This window comes from Boleophthalmus pectinirostris, unplaced genomic scaffold (genome assembly GCF_026225935.1).
Source record: "Boleophthalmus pectinirostris isolate CB_2022bp ecotype Guang Dong unplaced genomic scaffold, ASM2622593v1 HiC_scaffold_18, whole genome shotgun sequence".
Taxonomy (NCBI): domain Eukaryota; kingdom Metazoa; phylum Chordata; class Actinopteri; order Gobiiformes; family Gobiidae; genus Boleophthalmus; species Boleophthalmus pectinirostris.
The window spans coordinates 4003612-4022500 of record NW_026571133.1 but is presented as its reverse complement, the minus strand read 5'-3'; the positions used below and the strand labels follow the sequence as shown (position 1 = coordinate 4022500).

General features: G+C 40.1%; 1 protein-coding gene and 1 long non-coding RNA gene across 2 annotated transcripts in view; one reads left to right on the top strand and one right to left on the bottom strand.

Moving 5' to 3' along the window:
* The window catches only part of LOC129408904 (uncharacterized), a 5897-nt gene extending 2954 nt beyond the window's left edge, over positions 1-2943 (bottom strand). The window contains exons 1-2 of the long non-coding RNA XR_008632163.1: positions 2876-2943; positions 6-116 (exon numbers count right to left, since the gene is read on the bottom strand). This is a non-coding gene — a long non-coding RNA (uncharacterized LOC129408904). The remainder of the gene's footprint in view (positions 1-5; positions 117-2875) is intronic.
* On the top strand, positions 2703-18526 carry LOC110165439 (E3 ubiquitin/ISG15 ligase TRIM25-like). The gene is made up of 5 exons (XM_020930633.2): positions 2703-3262; positions 5340-5553; positions 8475-8619; positions 10008-10628; positions 12156-18526. Exons 2-5 carry the CDS (start codon positions 5354-5356, stop codon positions 12942-12944), a joined length of 1755 nt encoding a protein of 584 aa, XP_020786292.2. The 5' UTR covers positions 2703-3262; positions 5340-5353; the 3' UTR covers positions 12945-18526.
* The last annotated feature ends 363 nt before the right edge of the window (positions 18527-18889 follow it).

Sequence of the window (18889 nt, the reverse complement as noted above, 5' to 3'; positions counted from 1 at the left end):
ATAACCTTGGCACAGCGCGGTGGGAGGGTCACACTTTGAACCACGGTGTCGTAACATCAGGGCCGCGTCTCATTTCTCTTTCCTCGCTTCCTTCTCCTTGGTTCCTTTCCTCGAGTCTGCAGGGGAATGGGTGAGGAAGTCCCGGAGCAGAGGGGTAGAAGAGAGAGGGGTAAAGGAGAGAGGGGCAAAGGAGAGAAGGGCAAAGGAGAGAGGGGCAAAAGAAAGAGAAGAGAGGAGCAAAGGAGAGAGGGGGGCAAAGGAAAGAGGAGAGAGGGGCAAAGAGAGAGAGAGGAGAGAGAGGCAAAGGAGAGAGGATAGAGGGGCAAAGGAGAGAGGGGCAGAGGAGAGAGGAGAGAGGGGAGAGAGAGAGAGGGCAAAAGAGAGAGGGGCAAAAGAGAGAGGGGAAGAGGAGAGAGGGGAAGAGGAGAGAGGAGAGGGGCAAAGGAGAGAGGAGAGAGGGACAAAGGAAAGAAGAGGAGAGTAGAGAGGGGCAAAGGAGAGAGGGGCAAAGCAGAGAGGAGAGAGGGGCAGAGGAGAGAGGGGCAAAAGAAAGAGGAGAGGGGGCAAAGGAGAGAGGGGAGAGGGGCAAAGGAGAGAGGATAGAGGGGCAAAGGAAAGAAGAGAAGAGGAGAGGAGAGAGGGGCAAAGGAGAGAGGGGCAAAAGAAAGAGGAGCAATGGAGAAAGGGGCAAAAGAAAGAGGAGAGAGGGATAAAGCAGAGAGGAGAGAAGAGCAAAGGAGAAAGGGGCAGAAGAGAGAGGGGCAAAAGAAAGAGGAGAGGGGCTGAGGAGACACGAGCTGAGGGTGAATGGGACAGACTACTCAGGATTGTGTTATATTATTATTATTATTATTATTATTATTATTATTCCATGATTATTAAAGGTGCACTGTGTAACTTTTCTAATGAAGAGTCTGCTACCTGCTTGTCTCCATGGAGATGTTACCTCTTTGGCTGGAATGTCCCGGTATGGCATTAAACGTATTCATCCTGCATTTACTCTATAACATGTTTTTTTTTTTTTTTTAACCTAAAAACTCACATTCTTATGGTCAGCGAGCTCTCCTCTCCACAGATCTGACATGTAACCTGTCCCTGTAGCGTCACCGGCTGTCTCCATAGAGATAAATAAGTGTAATGCCATACTGCAGAACATTTCGGGCATTAGCTCCTTAAAGAAAAGCAGGTGAAGGGTCCTCCACCAGAAAAGTTACGCAGTGCAGCTTTAAATCAAAGTCAGACCAACGTGTTTATTTGCGGATAAATGTGCCGTAACATTTATTCATTTTAATGTCAAATTCAGGATTACGTAACATTTTAAACATACTTTGCTGCTGTCCCTGTTGCTAGATATAAAATAAATAAATAAATAAATAAAATACAAATAAATAAATAAATAAAATAAATACATTAATAAAATAAATAAAATAAATTAATTAATTAATTAATTAAACAAATAAATAAATAAAATAAATAAATACATTAATAAAATAATAAAATAAAATAAATAAATAAAACAAACAAATAAATAAATGGATATAAACAAATAAAATAAACAAAATAAATACATTAATAAAATAATTAAATAAAACAAATAAATTAATAAAAATAAATAAAATAAATAAATAGATATAAACAAATAAATAAAGTTTGATTATTTTACCCTGAACCTTTTTCATGTTTACTTCTTAATTCTGTTTCCTCGCTTCCTCCTCCTCGATTCCTCTCCTCGATCCTGCGTCAATCAAACGTGTCGTATTAAGTGGTGTCCCCCCCCCAAAAAAAAAAAAAAAAAAACAAAAAACACGGAGTAAACCCGGAGGCAGACATCAGATAAAATAATCCAACACTTTAATCATCTCCAACTCGCTGCGTCTCATCTCTGTGGGCGGGACTTCCTCACCCACTTCCTGCAGACTCGAGGAGAAGGAAGCGAGGAGAGAGAAATGAGACGCGGCCTGTCGAGATGAGGAAGAAGGGCGCGTCTCTGCAGAAACGAAACTTAAAAAATTGACAGGGGGAGGACGCGTAACAGAGCAGAGCGCAGGTAAGACCTCAAACCACCATGGAGAACTAACCCGGATACAGACTCGGTTAAAAATTGTAATGTATGAACGTTTAGATACAGTTGACATAAATAAATTAGATATTGCGCGTAATTTCTCGTGCACAAACTTGTTTACAGGCTCGTGCTCTGACCCAACCCTCCAGTATCTGAAGATATTTGGCTTTATATCAACAACTGCCGTTCTGTTGTCATTCCACCGTAGAAATAGTTGGTTTTATTTGTAATTTGGACAGTGTTGAGGAGTAACAGATTACATGTACCGGGATTACGTAATCAGAGTACAAATTATGAGTAACTGTATTCAGTTACAATTACTGTTTCAGTGAGTGGTAATTGGATTACAGTTACTTTGTTGAAATAAATGGATTTTCGGATAAATGTGCCGTAACATTTATTCGTTTTAATGTCAAATTATATACATACTTTGCTGCTGTCCCTGTTGCTAGATATAAAATAAATAAATTAATAAATAAAATACAAATAAATAAATAAATAAATAGATATAAACAAATAAATAAATAAAATAAAAAATAAATAAATAGATATAAACAAATAAACAACTAAAATAAATAAAACATAAATAAATAGATATAAATAAATAAATAAAAAAAATAATAAAAAATAAATAAATTAATAAAAATAAAATTAATAAAAAATAAAATAAATTAATAAAATAGATATAAACAAATAAATAAATAGATAACAAATAAAACAAATAAATAAATACAATAAAATAATAAAAATAAATTAGTAAAAATAAAATAAATAGATAGATATAAACAAATAAATAAAGTTTGATTATTTTACCCTGAACCTTTTTCATGTTTACTTCTTAATTCTCTTTCCTCGCTTCCTTCTCCTCGATTCCTCTCCTCGATCCTGCGTCAATCAAACGTGTCGTATTAAGTGGTGTCCCCCCCCAAAAAAAAAACACGGAGTAAACCCAGAGGCAGACATCAGATAAAATATCCAAAAAATTCAACTTTAATCATCTCCAACTCGCTGCGTCTCATCTCTGTGGGCGGGACTTCCTCACCCACTTCCTGCAGACTCGAGGAGAAGGAAGCGAGGAGAAGGAAGCGAGAAGAGAGAAATGAGACGCGGCCTGTCGAGATGAGGAAGAAGGGCACGTCTCTGCAGAAACAAAACTTAAAAAATTGACAGGGGGAGGACGCGTAACAGAGCAGAGCGCAGGTAAGACCTCAAACCACCATGGAGAACTAACCCGGATACAGACTCGGTTAAAAATTGTAATTAATGAACGTTTAGATACAGTTGACATAAATAAATTAGATATTGCGCGTAATTTCTCGTGCACAAACTTGTTTACAGGCTCGTACTTTGACCCAACCCTCCAGTATCTGAAGATATTGGCTTTATATCAACAACTGCCGTTCTGTTGTCATTCCAGCGTAGAAATAGTTGGTTTTATTCGTGATTTGGATAATTTTAGAGCAATTCAGATCAATAATATTTTTAATTTGGTTGAGGAAAGACTGGACTTTTTTATTGTCTTTTAACAGACAAAACTTCTTATGTTCAGATCTTCGTCTTTGCTACTTTACAGTAAACAAAAGTCTGTTCATAGAGACTTGGGCTCAGACAATTTGAAGAAAACAAACAAACAGAATGTAAAAAAATGTTTATACATCTTTGCAGATACGTCACTAACTTGATGGCTTCCTGTTTTCTTTTTTTTTCTCCTTTTTTTGGTCGGTCTTATGATTTATTCCATTTCACAATACTAATAATTTGTGTATGTAAATACATGATATGTGATATACATAACTAAAATGTCCTAATAAAAATAAAGTTAAAAAAATGTAAATAAAGGAGCTGTCTGTAGTATGTACTCTTAAGGGTTATTTATGATGCAGGTGCTAAATTACGAGTGCAAACTGTGTCCTACTGCAGTTCTGCAAGATGTAAATAATAGTTTAGCGTCTGAGCAAAAGGACTGCTAAATAAAACGTTTACCGTAGCCTACAGAGCTGCAGAAAATGCTCAGTCTCGGACACATATTTATCTATTAAAATCAAATTTGCGCAACTCTCACAGAAACTTAAAACCGCATGTCTAAACTAATAAACTAAGCAGAGAAAAGAAAAAAAAAACATGACTCAGTGGAATATGAGTGTTCTTTCTGTGACAGAGGGATGTTGATGCTGAAGTTGAGTCTGTTCTGTGTCTGTGTCGCGATGTTTTCAGAGATCAGACGTGTGCGGGTTTATCGCAGATGCGGCGAGAACGGGAATGAAAATTACAATTCTTTGCTGGAGCGAGCGGAGCAGGACTGCACAGTGCGGGACTGTGTCCTAACTAGGGATGGGCATTCGATGAAATTTTCTTAATCGATCGTCGAAAGAGTTAACGATCGATTATGGATTGATCATTAACGTTTTTATATTAATCAGCCCGTTTGACATTATAATGTGTTTAATTCAGTTTTGCGCAACTCTCACAGAAACAAAACTTAAAACCGCATCACTAATTTGCATAAACTAAGCGAAGATAAAACTACAGCTTTTGTGTCGCTGATGTGGTTAATTTCTGTTGGATTAAAAGACATGACTCAGGTGAATACAGGTTAGTGTGACCAGAATTTGCGTTTGTCAAAACCAGGACACCGTACGGGGGAGGGAGGTGGGGACTCGACATCGACATTGAGCGACTCTCACCTGGTAAAACTTTTCCCCACTGGACACAGAAACATATGTTCCTGCTTTATACACTGTGCACATGGACTCACACTTGTCCCGAACGCAAACGGAAAGCCTGGAATTTCTTGTACAAGTCATCGTTAAATGCGCATTTATGTTGCAGACTGACCGACTGTTTCTGTTTGTGTCTCGCTCCTTCTGATGCAGAGACACATGTACAGACCTGTTTGGTCACACTACACACAGCAACCTACATTCGGTTTGTCGATTAAAATGAACGTAATCGATGAAATTCTTAATGATCAATTATCGATTAATCGACTAATCATGCCCATCCCTCGTTCTAACAACACATAAAAACAGATTTTATAATAAGGCAACTCGCGTACAGAAACAGTAAAGTTAGAGATTAAAAATAAGATTAACGCGATTTAAAAAACATAACGCGCTAAATATGACTGTAATTAATTCATCGCAATTAACGTGATAATTTGACACCCCCTAATACTGACATTATCGTGAGCTACAATAGCGTTAGTTGCAGCAATAGCAAAATATTTACTTAGTTTCTGGTGTACGAATTTGCCTTAATATTGTAATTATTGTGACAGGTGCCGGCTTAAACATGGCGTCCAGCAGCAGTTTGCCCTGTGAGGATCAGCTCTCGTGCTCCATCTGCCTGGAGGTGTTTAAAGAGCCCGTCACGACTCCCTGTGGACACAACTATTGTAAGAGCTGCATCACGGGCTACTGGGACAGCACCCAAGCGGCCCAGAAACGCTGTCCTCTGTGCAAGAAGAGGTTCAGACAGAGACCCGCCCTCAGGTAAAACATGGGACCACACACTGGAACTTTGGGGGACAATTAAAAATGCGTTGTTTAACTTTTCTGGTGGAGAGCTCATCAAAAAACTTTCCTCGATGGAGATGTTATTGCTCTGTTTGGAATGTTTCACAGGATGGCATTAAACCTTTCTGTCTTCATGGAGACCAAACCAGACCAAATTACAAGCCAGATCTGTGGAGAGACAACCCCGCTCACAGTTGGTGACCAGTCCTGAAAAATTTGGGACAGTCCCGAAATCTAAGCTGTTATCCCGAATCCTGCCCTAAATGTCCCGAAAATTACACTCAGACAGAATACTGAGTAGTTATTTTCCAATAAACATTAAAAACGGTTTGTAGAGAGACTGATTCAAGTGCACACAGCTCCTGACTGCTGCTGATAGGCTCCACATAGCCCTATTTTGACGTTCTACAAGTGGGTCCGGTCAAGTGGTAACGGAGGGAAATGGGGGCAGATTTTTTACATTCAAATGTCTCTTATTCAGAAACTAGAGGGACTATTGAAATAAGTAAAGTATCAGAATGTAGGAAAGAGTTACACTCCAACAGGGTCAAGTTAAACCTGTGATATTCTTTCAAGTTGTTGACAAAAAATTTAAAAAACTCATGTCGGTAACGGAGGGAATGAAATATGCAGCACTTTTTGGGCAGTAAATCCAAACAGTGATAACTCTTGGTTCTCACTTACATATCCTTAACAAACTGGTTTGAATATTTGCTTCATATAGTTTTCTACCATATGGTACAAGATTAGGTTGAAAAACCTCTTACTTTTTGAGTTATGAGATTTTTTATTAAGAAAGGTCATGGTAACGGAGGGAAAAGTAACGGAGAGAAAATTGTGCAAACAAGTAGAAGGTGCATGGATTTTACATAATTTGTTGCTTTTTTCTTCCAAATACTTTAATATTACTTCAAAATGAAAGGAAACTATTTCTATAAAATATGTCAGTCCTTCCAAGCAAATTTTTATCATTTTAAATAATTTTTTTTTGAAAAATCATGTACCTTCATCAACAGTTCAAAGATGGAATAACACAAGATATGATGAAATACATCCATTTATTTACATGATTTGCAGGTCTTTGTTTCATACATGGTCTGTTTAAAACGTATGTAACTTTAGAACCAAAAATTGCACAGAAAAAAGGTAAACAGTATACGGTATACATTTTTATATCAGATGCATTAACTTGAAGTTTTGGCCTTGCTGTTTACTTCTGCTTGACCGGGCCCAATTAGAAACAAAATATGCACTAACAATAAGCTAATTTTCATTTATTGGACATGGCTGGTGAACCCCAACACACCTCTAAAAAGCAAAAGCGTCAGTGCAGGTAGTGGGAGGAGTGGGCGGGGAAGTACACGTGGATTGCCAAAGCCCTAAGCGATGAAATGAAAACATTCTTCGTTTGTGTGTTGTGTTTCTCACCGGAGGGGAGCAGATGTTAGACTACACGTTAACAGCAAATTACACTGTACCAATGATTCATGATTTTTATCTTCTGGATTTTATTTGTTCAAGTTCATGATTTTTTATGTTGTATGTGTATCCCTGTTTTTCTAGGTATTTTTGAGTTATAAAACAACCTGTAATTGAATAAATGTGAGGTAGATCTGGTTAATGTGATACTGTGGAACATTCCAGGAGGAATCATATAGTATCCATAGAAACAAGTATACAGACCCCCACCCAAAAAAGTTTCATAGTGCACCTTTAAACAGCTATAGAGGCTTTGCACCGTCACGTGATCCCTATAGCAACGGTACCTACGCTGCCATGACACCAGGCACACTGTGTCACTGACTTCAGCAGCATCGGAGAAACATGGGCAGGTTTTGTTGTGTATTTGGTTGTTCTAGACGCTCTGAAAGGGATAAAACGATTCGTTTCTTCACTGTTCCTCTGGAAATTACTCATCAGGAGCTCAAACAAGGGAATTATCGGGAAAAAAAAAACTGGAATTATGGTTAGAGAACATAAACCGCAAAGAGATTTCCTATGGTACCATCAAGACACACTCACGTCACTTTCATCAAGGTATTTGCTATTTAAATTGTTTCATAGATTATTTAATGAGAGAAGCACATTTACTGAATTAAAATTTAAAAAGAAAACATTTGCAGTGTGAGTGGCAGTAGAAACTGTATCTTCCAACGCACATATAAACATGTCACTCGTCGCAGGACCCATGTTTTCTTTATTGTCTTGCTTATCCACAACTGTGTCTTCTAGAATTAATCTCTTTTTGCGAGCGGATCTTTCCAACGTTCACGAGGATCTTTTCATGACCGATTCTTTCAGACTCAACAACTCACAGACTCTTCGACTCAAGCTCCATGTTGATCATAAGAGCCCAGTGTGGGTTCTTGAATTGTAAAGTAGTGTGGGTTTTCCTGGATAAATTAATGACATTTTTGTTCAGTAAATGTGCTTCTTTCATTAAATAAGATATGAAACAATTTAAATAGCAAATACCTTGATGAAACTTCGGGCGTCTTGATGGTACAATAGGAAATCTCTTCGTGGTTTATGTTTGCTAGCTATAATCCGCGTCTTTTTTCGATAATTCCCTTGTTTGAGCTCCTGATGAGTAATTTCCAGAGGAACAGTGAAGAAACAATTCATTTTATCCCTTTCAGAGCGTCTAGAACAACCAAATACACAACAAAACCTGCCCATGTTTCTCCGATGCTGCTGAAGTCAATGACATAGTGTGCCCGGTGTCATGGCGGCGTAGGTACCGTTGTTATAGGGGTCACGTGACGGTGCAAAGCCTCTATAATAGAACTGTACTTTGATATAAGTTAAAACAACAGTGAAAAGAATCTATACTTTTATTCTTTATACTCTGGTGGTATTAAGACTTCTTCTTATTGTTGTTGTCAATTGTCCCATAGATGCAACACGAGCTTCAGAGACATCCTGGATCAGCTGCGGAGCATGGCTCTGCTCAGCCCCACAGAGGAGCAGCTGCCTGGGCCTGGAGACGTGCCCTGTGACATCTGCCTGGAGCCAAAACACAAAGCACTCAAGACCTGTGTGGTGGGTGCTGTCAAACAGACAATTATAAACGGTGAAGCTGATTATGAGCTTGATTCAGTTACAGGTGGTTTTACAGCTCAAAAACACCTAGAAAAACAGGCATTCTGACTGAGCAGGCTTGCCTCTCCACAGACCTGACCTGTGCAAGTCTATGAGTGCGTTTACATGCACATCAGTATCCTGGTTATTAGTCATATCCCGGTTATTGCAGTATTCGGGATACTGCATATACATGTGTACTGAGAAATACTCATATCCCTGTGTACATGATCAAATGTAGTATCACGGTTTCTTGATATAATCTTACAAATGTGAAAGGCAAAATTATACTTTTAATAAAAAAGCACTAGTAGTAGTAGTAGTGGGAAGAGCAGGAGTAGGAGTAGTTAAAAAAGGAAAAATACAAACAATCATGAGCTCCTTTAGCATCGGAAACTCAGGAGGTTCTAACCAGCAGTAAGGAGCTATGATCCACTACGCAGGTAGCAGTAGCAGTAGCAGTAGCAGTAGCAGTAGTAGTAGTAAAGGAAAAATACAAAGCATTGGGAGCTCAGGAGGTTCTAACCAGCAGTAAGAAGCTATGATCCACTACACAGATCAAACCCAACGTTTCCAAACACACTGCAACAGATTCTTAATTAAAATCTTCTGCATAAATAAACTCAACTTTAGAACATATAAACCATAAACACTATAGAGCCACATCAGCTCAGTTTGATAATATAATGCAGCTTTGCACACATTTGTTTACATTTTACAGAAACAAAACTTAAAGCCTCATGGCTCATTTGCATAAACCGTAAGTGCTGAAAAAAAAACCTGCTTGCTCCTTGTGCGCTGACATGGTCAGCCTCTGTCGGACTAAAGGACACGACTCAGTGGAATATGAGTGTTCTTTCTGTGACAGAGGATGTGCTGCTGATGGTGAGTCTGTTCTGTGTGTATATCGCGTTGGAGATGGTTCATGTTTAACTTTTCAGAGATCATATGTGTGCAGGTCATATGTGTGCAGCTCTTTATTTTAACAGTAATTTCGCTCATGTGTGGTCACTTTATTTATGTCGCTACTGTTGTGATGAAAAGACTGAAATGTGTTTGTCTTTTGGACGCATGCGCACTTAACTTTATGTTGCAGTAACCGGGATACTGCATTTACATGCCACAGTATCCCAGTTACTATCGGAATATACCAGCTACAGTATCCCAGTTTCTCATAACCGGGATACTGCCTCATTTGGGATACTGAAACCGAGATACTCAAAAAACCTGATCATAACTGGGATACTGATGTGCATGTAAATGCTTGAAGTTTGTTGTGGTCATGTCCTCTAGTGTTGCTATTTTTACTATACTTCACTTCACTCTCAGTTGACTCTGTGTTTTTCCAGGTGTGTGCAGCCTCCTATTGCCACCTGCACCTGGAGCCTCACCAGCGCGTGCCCAGTCTGAAGAAGCACCAGCTGACCGACCCTGTGCCCGATCTGGACCACAGAGTCTGCAGGAAGCACGGCACGGTTCTCGAGCTCTTCTGTACCGTAGACCAAACCTGTGTGTGTGACATGTGCCTGCAAGAAGACCACGCATCCCATCAGTGCATCCCCCTGGAGCGAGCGCACGAAGAGGAAAGGGAGTCGGTCCGGTGTGAAATAGCGAGATTAACCACGAAAGAAACCGCCAGAACTAGAGACGTCAGTCAAATCCAATCGCACGTTGAACAGAGTAAGAAGAAGAAAGAGATTGAGATTGCAGATGTAGAGAAAGCTTTTACCGCACTGGTGGATTTGATTAACAGAGACAAAGGGAGGTTAGTCCAGGTGATCGAACAGAAATATAAAGACGTGTTGACGGAGCCTGAAGAGAGAATTAGTCAGCTGGAGAAGGGGATAGAGAAGATCCAGCAGAGAAGAGCAGAGTTGGAGGAGGTGGTTGAAATAGAGGACCATCTTGAGTTTCTTCAGCGTAAACCAGAACTGGCATCGACTCCAGACCAGGAAGATCTACTTACACAGGTGGGTACAGAACATGGCGTAATGTTGTGCGTGCGCTAATGGGATTTGTCACTTTAAAGGGCCTAGGTTATGCCATTTTCTGATCTATGTTATAATATTGTTCCTCATCACAAACCTGAAGTTGTGTTTTGTTTCATTCACACAAATTCTGCATATTTAGGCTGAGCTCTTCTCTCAAACTGAAAACAATAATTCAAGAAGTGCTCCACTGTGTTTTAAAAACTTCATACACCTTCACTAGAATGATTTGAATACTTCAGCTGGGGCTGGGTGAAAAATGCGGAAAAATGGATTACGATTTTTATTTATTTTTTCTGAACTGTGACAATGCAGAAGACGTCAGCACGTTCATCCGAGTCACATGCGGTAAAATAAACAAACAAAGAGCAATTGCAGCTATCACGTATGAAATCTACAGAAACTATTACGTACCATTCGTCTTGCATGTATCCGTGTTCGCCTGATAAGGTTACATCTATGGATTGGCTGTTGCTGCCGCCTTCTCCACAGCAGATCGATGATGTAGCAGAACTTGGCATAAATAATGACTTGTACAAAATGCAAATAAAGACTTTTAAAAAGTACAAATGCTCGCTGGTGTCGATGATGCGATCCATGATTGTTACTCCATCCATTTTCCTATGGCCTTGGCCTTTTAGTTGGTGGTAAATCCACACCCTGTCGATGAAGCGTCATGGGTTCACGCAGATGGTATGAATAAATGGTATGGGTGGTTCACAGGTGAGCACTTTGAGTCCCAGTGGAACTGGTGTGGGAACCAGAACCGGCACTGTTCTGACCGGCCTGAAAACAGCTAGAGAGGGAGAGGGAGAGAGAGACCTGACTTTTAGTCAAATTGTGCAGATTTAAGTTGTGAAACGTGAGGAAACAAACTTGTGAAACATGTATGTGAACATATCTGTACTATGAACCAATCCCTGAAAACGCACTTCAAATCTGGGCCCCACCAAAAGACCAAAGAGAAGTGCTGTGGCTCAGGCTGCTTTTTCCTAAAAAAGAGCATAAATCCTCATCAGAACCACGAGTTTTTACTGCCACATAATTGGCTGTGGCCCTGTCGATTAAAATGCACTCTCCTTATCATTGAGATCGACCTAAGCTGAGATTGTGATCTGTAAATCTTTCAATTTTTGGCACAGCTCTAATTTCAGCCCTGGAATTGCAAATCTCTACAGAGCAAAAAGTAAAAGGAGCTGTTCACTTGAAAACTACCACTTCATGACATCACAGTATTTTGAGCTTTGGCGATGTAGACAGACTAACAATAAAGGGTTACTGTGTGTGAACATGTATGAAACAAAACACAACTGTGTATGTGACGTGGTATTAACATTATAACACGACTAAAAGCTCACGTTAATCAATTTGACGTAATATTGGACCTTTAATGCCACACTTAAACAAACTAAAACAACATGTCTGTGGAGGCAACTATGACCTTCACCAGAAATGTTACATAATGCACCTTTAACTAACCTCTCTGTCTTTTGTTTTTCTGTCACTTAGTACGATCTCGACGATGAGGAGACTTCCGGTGTCGTTGTGAAATCTGCAGTGGATCAAATGAAACATATTCTGAGTAAGGAAATGGAAAAACTTATTCAAAAAGTCCAATATCCGTACAATGAACCAATCCCTGAGAACGCACTTCAAATCTGGGCCCCACCAAAAGACCAGTTAATGGCGATACAGCAAAACCACGCTGTGAATGTAACGCTAGACCCCGACTCAGCTGCTTCTTACCTGTCCATTTATAACAAAGGTAAATCTCTTATGCTCAATCCATTCTCGGAGAACAAGCCTCGAACCTGGTTTTACTCGAGATGTTTCGAAAATTACCCTTTTGTCGTCAGCACAGAGGGTTTTTCCTGCCGATTTTATTTTGAAGTGAAAGTGAGTGATGCTGTAGAATGGGCCGTTGGGGTGGTTCGAGAAGATTTTAGTAGATATAAAACTTTTAACTGGTTGCCAGGTCCCAACGAGGGAGCTTGGATTTTGTATTCGCTTAACAAAGGTGGTGGACTCGATTGTTTTGACTCTCACAACACCAACCCCAAAAAAATCGGCGTTTTTGTTGATTACGAGAAAGAAGAGGTTTCGTTTTATGATGTGGACAGAAGGGTTCTCCTGACGTCCATCACTGAGTACCACTTGAACGAGCCTGTGTCATTCCTAAAGTCTGCCGTCTATGGTTTGGTGGGTGCAACTACAAGCAACAGAGCAAAATTTTACCCCGTTATTGGAGTTTATAAAATGTTTGATAGTCTTGAATTAACGCCAGTAATCACCTACTGACTTTTTTTTTTTTTTATGAAGTAAATGTTCAAAAATAAATACATGACTTTAAGACGCTGAAACATTGACTGTACTGTATTTTCCGGGCTATTAGACGCACTCTTAAGCCTCCAACCCCATCAAAAAATGACCGCGTGCCCACAATCCAGAGCGGCCCTGTACACGAATCCACTCGGGTGTCCCAGCACGACTTCAGTAAACTACAAATCTGCACCACCCGCAGAACACGCAAACACACACGGAGCAGACAGCGACCGCGCGGCGAAAAACACCCACAGACACACTCATCACTCCACGCCGACGAGGAACGGAACGGAGGAACGAACCGAAAAAGCGAGCGCAATGTGCCGCTTCTAGACACGACTGAACAACTGAGTCACTGCGAACACGCCGACAATCCAGCGATCCCAGACAGCACCTCCCTACACGCCACAATACAAGCATCAAGAATCTCGGACTCCACATACAAAATGTTTTCTGCAAACTCGGGATGATTTAGGCCAGGGGTGTCAAACATACGGCCCGGGGGCTGGATTCGGCCCTCTAAGACCTTTAATCTGGCCCTCGGCTGATTTTCTACTAAAATATTTTAAGTATATTTTCTATTAAAATATTAGTAATTTTCTGTGGTGTTTATCACAGCAGCGTCTCCAGCGTCTCTGTACGTGGCCCCTCCCACCAGAGCAGCACAAATGAAGACTTGTCTCTTTCCAAACGCTCTTAAAGGACGATCGTTTTGACTGTTGACCGTGACACCCTCATCAGAAAAATGTCAAAAATGAGAAAAGTGGAGCCGAGTGCAGGATTTTCCAAGAAAAATTTACTTATTCCTATTTACATACAAGTTAATGTTAAAATATTGTGTTGAAATTGCATTTTTCTTAAAGTTTCAAGTTGTTCATAATATTATAATATTTTGTAAAAGAAAGAGTTCATCAATTTAAAAAAGATTTCTGTAATAGATTTGCGTTTCTCTGCACAAATATTTGAACTTATTGGTATTTTGGGGTTTATATGTCATGAGTTTTCTGATCTGGCCCCTTGGGGATCAAAGTCTGGATACGGCCCCTGGACCAAAATGAGTTTGACACCCCTGATTTAGGCAGTCAAAGGTTTACTTTTTCGTCCTTCCCGTGGATCAATCCTGCCCATCGCCTTCGCCTTTCACTATTTCTGTTGGGAAGGGAAACAGTTTGAACGGGAGGTTTGCAGTCACACACATCTGATTCCCTTTTGTACTTATGGAGTTCGCAAACAAATTTCTTGAGCCATTTTCCGCTGTTAGGATCCAACAACCACACAATTAACGATGTCCGAATCCCAAAACTAAAATCTAAAATATGACAATATCAGAGCCAGAAACAAAAGCGATGTGGTTCAAAAGACTTGAAAAGATCGACTTTGTCAATAGACACATCCCACTGGGAAAACAAATATGGAGGTTTGATGCTCACTTTTTCAGAAAATCCTTCCCAGTATGTATGACCGGAAGTCAGAGATTCTTGATGCGTGTATTGAACGAAGCCGAGAGTCACCATGAATGTGCCAAACAAAGTCCCACTGACCCACTGAACTGTTGTTTCGTTTATTTGTGAAAAAAGTTTGAAAATAGACCATTTAATGACAGTGTGTCTTATAATCCAGAGCGACTAATAGCCCAGAAAATACAGTATAGAAATGAACAAGCCGCCGTGTTCCAAATTAGCCAGGGGGGAATTCATGAAAAAGTTCTTCTGGAACTTCTGGAAAAGTTTTTGATTTTTGGCAGGGCGTTAGGTTTGGGCCTAAGGTTTTTTAAAAATCCATGGATACAAGTTGGGGCGCCCCCTAGTGGCCGGTGTACATGAAATCTGAAACAACCCCTGCCAAAACAAGAAAAGGTTATATCTCCGTTTCCTTTAGTCTTAAGTTGTTGTATAAAGCAGTTTTTCTACTTTGTTTGATACAAGGAATTAAATTCTGATACATTCTTCTTATTTTTAGTCAATTTTTATGTTAAATCTGTTATCATCATCATATTTAACTAAAATAAAGTTTTGACTACTTGGTCTTCATCAGGGCGCCCTTTTAATAAATTCACCGCAAATCAGAGTGCCTCTGCTATCATTTTTTATTTTACAAGATGGATCTGCGGGCTCCGACCTCAACCTCAACCTCGGCTGCTGTGAGCTCCGAGCCTCGGCTCCGAGCTCCGGCCCCGAGGCGTCCAAATAGAAGCGTCCAGTGTGGTTTTTGACGCTGTGATTTTGCTCATATTTGCTATCACAGGGTATTCGCGAAGACCCGGAAGATGTCGTGATATGATCCCGCCCATAACTAATGAAATATGATTGGCTCAGACAACTGTCAATCTCAAACTCATTCCCATGTTGACTTGAATCGCACAGGCCTTCGTTGCAGCCACAAAAGGCCGTGCAGGTGTTTCTTTAGTTCAAATCCTACCGGGTAGAGTCACTGATTTACCCAGATACCACTGAAAGAAAAACTGTGATTGGTCCATTTCCATTTCATTATATTAACCCTTTGTTTCCCAAGAAATTTCAATCAGTTTATAGAAATTATTACTAGTGTAGTGCTTATTCCTCACAGAATAAAACATAGAAAAAAATATATTAGTAGTACAAAAATGCATTCAATATTTTTTCTTGCCCCTCTCTTTGGAGCTGCTTCGGTCAGGCTCCTCAGTTTGGTCTTAAAATGTTCGTATTAACCCGCTCTTCATGATCCTGGTGTTTTTATTTCACTATTTTGCCCGAAAATCAGTTCCTATTCCTAATATGAAACCTGGCTCCAGATTCGCTCCTATAACTGCAAGTCCTCGGTGAGCTTCATTTGACTGGACCTGAACGCTGTAGGCGACGTCACGCTCTTTTAATCCACTTCTTTATACCGTCTATGCACTTACCTTATGCATTCTTAGTGTTATAATTCCTCAGCACTATCTATAAGTTTATAAGTGTGTTTTCATGACAGAGACCAGTGCAGGAGTTTTTCGATTACAGGAAACGCAAATTTCCTAATAAATGGACATTAAAGTGCTTTATACTATGCAGACAGGACACAGCGTGCTCATTTTGACCTCAAGTACTTTAGTAAATCTGTACTGCACCAAGGTCAATACACTTTGCACTATGGGAGTTGGTTTTTTTGCACTGTTTGTAAAGGCTTCGTACGGGTGAGATATTTTGTGGTTTGTAAAAGTTCAAGTATTTATGAGGAACTTTTTTTCACTTTTAAAGGTACTCTGTGTAAGTGTTGACATTGATGACGTTGCTCTCTGCTTGAAATGTTCCACAATATGGGTTTAAACTTGCATTTATTCAGTTAAACGTGTGTATTTTTAGGCAAAGCAGTCTATGAAAGCGTAAAGTAGGTGGACTGTTCTCCAGAAATGTTTTATTCTCTAAGTCAGACATGTCAAACTCAGGCCCAGGGGTCAAATGTGGCCTGTGATATAATTATATTTGGCCCGCGAGATCATATCAAATTTATATTAGAGCTGACCCGCCGGCTACAGATAGGCTATAACAGGGATCTTCAACCTTTTTCCTCAGGTGAGCGGTCGCAGGAAGTAAAGTGTATGCAAGATCCATGGCAAGATTTAGATGGGGTACAGTTAAATAAAACATAAAACATTATTTATTCACAGTGTCAGGAGTAAAGCCTTATAAAAGTAATTCATTATTGTAATGTGTTGCTTTTAGCTGTAACGCAGTAATGTGGCATTACAGGGAAAAAAGTGGTAATATTTTACTCGGTACAAATGTCATTAACACGCGTCAAAATGCTTTTTTAACCTGGATTGAAGTGGTGGGTTTTTCGTTTTTCTTTGCTAAAATCACCGCGTCATCAGCAGCGGTGAAACGCCGGAGGTGCGCCCGCGTAGACCGAGATCGTGAGCGAAAGAACCGAGGCAGAACTCTGTGCTCCACGGGGCGAATCGCAGCTGACGCCCGATCACGCTCGGGTTCTCTCAGGGGCGGTCCTAGATTCCAAGAGTCCAAGATTAGTCCTGGTTTGGTCCTGGTTTAGTTCTCTTTTAGACCTGGTTTAGTCCTGGTTCAGTTCTGGTTTAGTCCTGGATTAGACCTGGTTTAGTCCTGGTTCAGTTCTGGTTTAGTCCTGGATTAGACCTGGTTAGTCCTGGTTTAGTCCTGGTTCAGTCCTGGTTTAGACCTGGTTTAGTCCTGGTTTAGACCTGGTTTAGTCCAGGTTCAGTTCTGGTTTAGTCCTGGTTCAGTTCTGGTTTAGTCCTGGATTAGACCTGGTTTAGTTCTGGTTTAGTTCTAGTTAAATTCTGGTTTAGACCTGGTTTAGTCCTGGTTTAGTCCTGGTTCACTTCTGGTTTAGATCTGGTTTAGAGGTTTAGATCTGGTTTAGTCCTGGTTTAGTCCTGGTTCAGTCCTGATTTAGTCCTGGTTCAGTCCTGGTTTAGACCTGGTTTAGTCCAGGTTTAGTCCAGGTTTAGTCCTGGTTTAGTCCTGGTTCAGTTCTGGTTTAGTCCTGGATTAGACCTGGTTTAGTTCTGGTTTAGTTCTAGTTCAATTCTGGATTAGACCTGGTTTAGTCCTGGTTTAGTCCTGGTTCACTTCTGGTTTAGATCTGGTTTAGTCCTGGTTTAGTCCTGGTTCAGTCCTGGTTTAGTCCTGGTTTAGATCTGGTTCAGTCCTGGTTTAGTCCTGGTTCAGTCCAGTCCTGGTTTAGTCCTGGTTCAGTCCTGGTTTAGTCCTGGTTCAGTCCATATACGGCGCAAAAGTTCAGCATCTTTACAGTTATTTTGTTGAGAGTGTCTTAAATGTGCTGCAATAGTAAAGTAACGCCTTATATTTTAAACACAGTAATATTGTAATATAACAAATGACTTTGAAATGACAGTAACAAGTCATAAATAAATAACACATCACAGTTTTACAGTAACTTGCCCAACAGTGTTTATTCACGACTGCACAAAGTCAGGCATCATTATTCAGCACATTCCCTTGGCGAGCGACATGAAAGGTTGTGGAGAGACACTGGTCGCTCCTGAGCTACAGGTTGGAGACCCCTGGGCTATAGAGACATTATTTATTTAAAATGTTGTTATTATTTTATATTCTGCTTGTTCTGGATTCAATGCTTAAGCAAAACTATTATTAAACTTAAAATATTTAACATTACATATCTCGAAAGAAGAGAAAACGTGCAGATGTTGTTGAATTTTTTCAGTAAATATTTAGTTTGGCCCACGACTTCGTCCCAATTTTTAATTTTGGCCTCTGTGAATTTGAGTTTGACACCCCTGCTCGAAATACTCTTTTAAAACTTAGCTGATGTTTTTGGAACAATTTTATAGTTCTGCCACAAGATGGTGCTATGCTACAATAAAAACCAATACGGACTAGAAGCGTTCAACAGATTCAATTTCATACTGGGCCTCACAGCTGAATCATGTGTAAATGCGTCTAATTTCTGTCCATTTTCAGTGATTTGTGGCTTTATCTAATGTAAATCTGTTAAATCAGTATTATGACAAACCTTTCTTTTTGTAGACCATCCTGTTGTCATGTGTTTTTAATCAATAAAGTTTGGAGAAATTAAAAGTATTAGTTGTTTTGTGGTCTATTCACTGATGCTTGTTTATCCCAGAGGACTTCTTTAGCCTGTGGACTATTTTTACCTCAGCTGTGACCGGACCGGCGCCGGGATCTGGGGCAGCGCAGTGTGTCAGTGGGCCGCGGGGCTGTTTTATTCTTATTACGCTCACGTGAACTATTGCAAATGTAAAAAAAAATCTTCATATTTAAAGTCAGTGATTTAATTCAAGGACAGAATGTGCAGCCAGATTTCCAGAAACAAACGCCTGTGTTGACATATATGGATTATCGAGAACGCGCCCAGGGATGGAAGAAGGACGTGTCGGGAGCGCGCGCGGCCGTACTGACGTCACGGGAGCGCCCGAGCAGCGC

Bases quoted from the DNA above. Each gene is read 5' to 3' on its own strand.
- LOC110165439 (XM_020930633.2), top strand. From the start codon at position 5,354: ATGGCGTCCAGCAGCAGTTTGCCCTGTGAGGATCAGCTCTCGTGCTCC. The intron at 5,554-8,474 runs GTAAAACATGGG...ATTGTCCCATAG, and splicing joins AGACAGAGACCCGCCCTCAG to ATGCAACACGAGCTTCAGAG. The intron at 10,629-12,155 runs GTGGGTACAGAA...TCTGTCACTTAG, and splicing joins AGGAAGATCTACTTACACAG to TACGATCTCGACGATGAGGA.